The 2,769-nt window shown below is 34.2% G+C and overlaps 1 protein-coding gene across 1 annotated transcript; it reads right to left on the reverse strand.

Moving 5' to 3' along the window:
* Positions 1 to 1,544: 1,544 nt before the first annotated feature.
* On the reverse strand, positions 1,545 to 1,889 carry LOC126721481 (MFP1 attachment factor 1-like). Its single transcript, XM_050424518.1, has one exon. It carries the CDS (start codon positions 1,887 to 1,889, stop codon positions 1,545 to 1,547), a length of 345 nt encoding a protein of 114 aa, XP_050280475.1.
* Between the last annotated feature and the right edge of the window lie 880 nt (positions 1,890 to 2,769).

The raw sequence follows: 2,769 nt of genomic DNA on the forward strand, positions 1-2,769 counted from the left end.
CGTTTGTTTGGCGTTTTTGCTAAACCTTTTTGTTACTTTAAAAAAATTGACTTACATATAAGGAGACAAAAAGGGAGGGAGAAATCTGTGGGACTTTACCAACAGCAAACCCGTCTTTTTTCGAACACATTACTAGAAAAAGTTTTTTGTTTTGTTTTTAAACTTTCTGGTCAAATAAGGTTTAGGCTTTGGTATCTCAATTGACTTGATTTTGAGTTAGGGTAGTGTTTGGGTGTGTTTTTCTATTGAATGACTAGTAGAGATTGATGGGATGGGAGTTATAGTTGAAAATCTTAATGGCAATGACAAGGCAATTAACTATTGACTATTGTCAATTGGCTTTTAGTTTGAGTATTATTGGTTTCTAAAGTAACTTTGGATTTTAAAAGTACGATCTGCACCCCTAGAATTTGTAAATTTGATTGAGTTTTTCTGTTTCTATGACTCATAGCAGATAAAACACTTCCTTTCCACTGTTTCTTTTCTATAATTTAGATACGTCTCTCTACATTGTTAAATTAATTCTCATGTTCTCTACAAATCCAAACTTTTTGTTTGATTCCTATGAATTTTTAAATTTTTTTTTTATATATATCATTTTGCCCGAATATTCCTTGGTATTGGACTTCGGTTGAGTTTTGTATCATAGCTTTTTTTAGGGTGGTAGAATGGCGAGTTAATTTACAAAGCTTTGATTAGATCCATTGCAAAGGGGACAATGTGACATTCCAAAGCCTTTGCTACTGGAATTAAACAAGTTTATGTTTAATTCGAGAAATTAAACATAAACTTGTTTTTTAAACATATGAAGAAAAAAAACATATATTACCTTATTTTATTTGTGCATATTTATCTACTTTGCTTACAAATAAAAGAGAAAATAATGATACTCTTTATGCTGGAATTAAAACTTAAAATAGAACAAGAGTTTAAAGATATTTTAAGAATAATTATATTTTTTTGGATAAAAACATAAAATTGTATATTATTTGTTAAAGCTAACATGTGAAGAAAAAAGTTAAAAAAGAGGAATAATAAAATGAAGGCGAAAAGCACATTTTCGTCCCTACATTTTCACACGATTCCCATTTTGGTCCCTATATTTTATTTTCACTGCTTTTAGTCCCTGTTTAGAAAAACGCATTCTGTTTTAGTCCTTTCTGTCAGTGCCGTTAGGGCACTGACCTATGCGGCCAACGGAATTATTAAAATAATAATAAAAAATTTTATTTTGTCATTAAAAAATGCCAAGTCAGCATTTAAATTTAAAAAAATAATTTATTAATTTTAACTAAATAAAAAAAAAAATAAAAAACAGAAATAAAAATAAAAAATCACATTAATTAAGATTGAAGTGTGTCTTGAACAAGAACAACAAGAACACAAACTCAGATCTAAAAATACAAAATTAAAATCCAAAAATCACCAACCCAGAAAATAACAACAGAAAATTAAACTATAGCATTTGCTTGCCCTTTCTTGTCAACCAAACACAAATACACAGTTATCCTAGCATACCAGAAAAGCTAAATCCTAGAGAGAGATTAAGATTCAGTGACGGTAGGAGAGTTATCCTCACTGGCAACGGTGGCGGAAGCAGCCTCGAGAGACAGAGTCTGCGGTGCAGTTCCAACGTCGACGACAGAAGAAGCGGCGGCGGAGGAGGCACGAGTCTTAACAGTGTCGAGCATTTTGCGGCTGATCTTGCGAGAGTAAACCTGGAGGATCTCGATGTCGTCGTCCTCAGCAGAGGCGGATGCGGCGGCGGTGGAGAAAGCCTCAGTCTCGATGAGGCGCGCGACGGAGGAGGCCTCGTTGCTCGGCAAGGTGCCGTAGCACTTGGAGAGAATGGACTGCTTGGAGAGCGTCTCGACGAGGCACGCCACCATGGTGTCGCGCGTGCGCTGTGTCGGCGGCCATATGCTGAACACTAAGGTGTTGGTATTTGAGAGAGAAAGAGAGAGTCATGGATCTGAAAAGAAAGAAGAAAAACAAAGATACAAACACAAATAGAGCAAGTAATGGATCTGGAAAGAACGAAGAAAAAGAAGTATAAAATGAGAGTGGGAGTGTTGTGCTGGTTTTATTTTAATTTTTTGGGTTTGTGTTTTGTGTCTTGTGTTTGTTTTCATGTTTAATTCCTTGTTCAGGTTTAATTTGATGTTCTTATTTTTTGGGTTTGTGACTTTTGGATTTTAATTTTGTGTTCTTAGATCTGAGTTTGTGTTCTTGTTGTTCTTGCTCAAGACACACTTCGATCTCAATTAATGTAATTTTTAATTTTTATTTCTGTTTTTTATTTTTTTATTTAGTTAAAATTAATAAATTATTTTTTTTAAATTTAAATGTTGACTTGGTATTTTTTAATGACAAAATAAAATTTATTATTATTATTTTAATAATTCTGTTTGCCACGTAGGTTAGTGCCCTAACGGCATTGACGGAAAGGACTAAAATAGAAGGTGTTTTTCTAAATAGGGACTAAAAGCGGTGAAAATAAAATATAGGGACTGTGGGTACTTAAGAATTCTTGGCTTTGGCTTTGGCTTTTTGGCTTGATTGCTTTGCCTTGCCTTGCCTTGAATTCTGTCCCACATTGGAAGGATGACTTCCCTCCTTGTACCTTATAAGGCATGAACCAATGAGAAAGAGTACCACTAGTTTGGTGGTACTCTTTCTAATTGGTTCATCTAGTTTGGTGGTACTCTTTCTAATTGGTTCATGCCTTATAAGGTAGAAGGAGGGAAGTCATCCTTCCAATGTGGGACA

This window comes from Quercus robur, chromosome 4 (assembly GCF_932294415.1).
Source record: "Quercus robur chromosome 4, dhQueRobu3.1, whole genome shotgun sequence".
NCBI lineage: Eukaryota > Viridiplantae > Streptophyta > Magnoliopsida > Fagales > Fagaceae > Quercus > Quercus robur.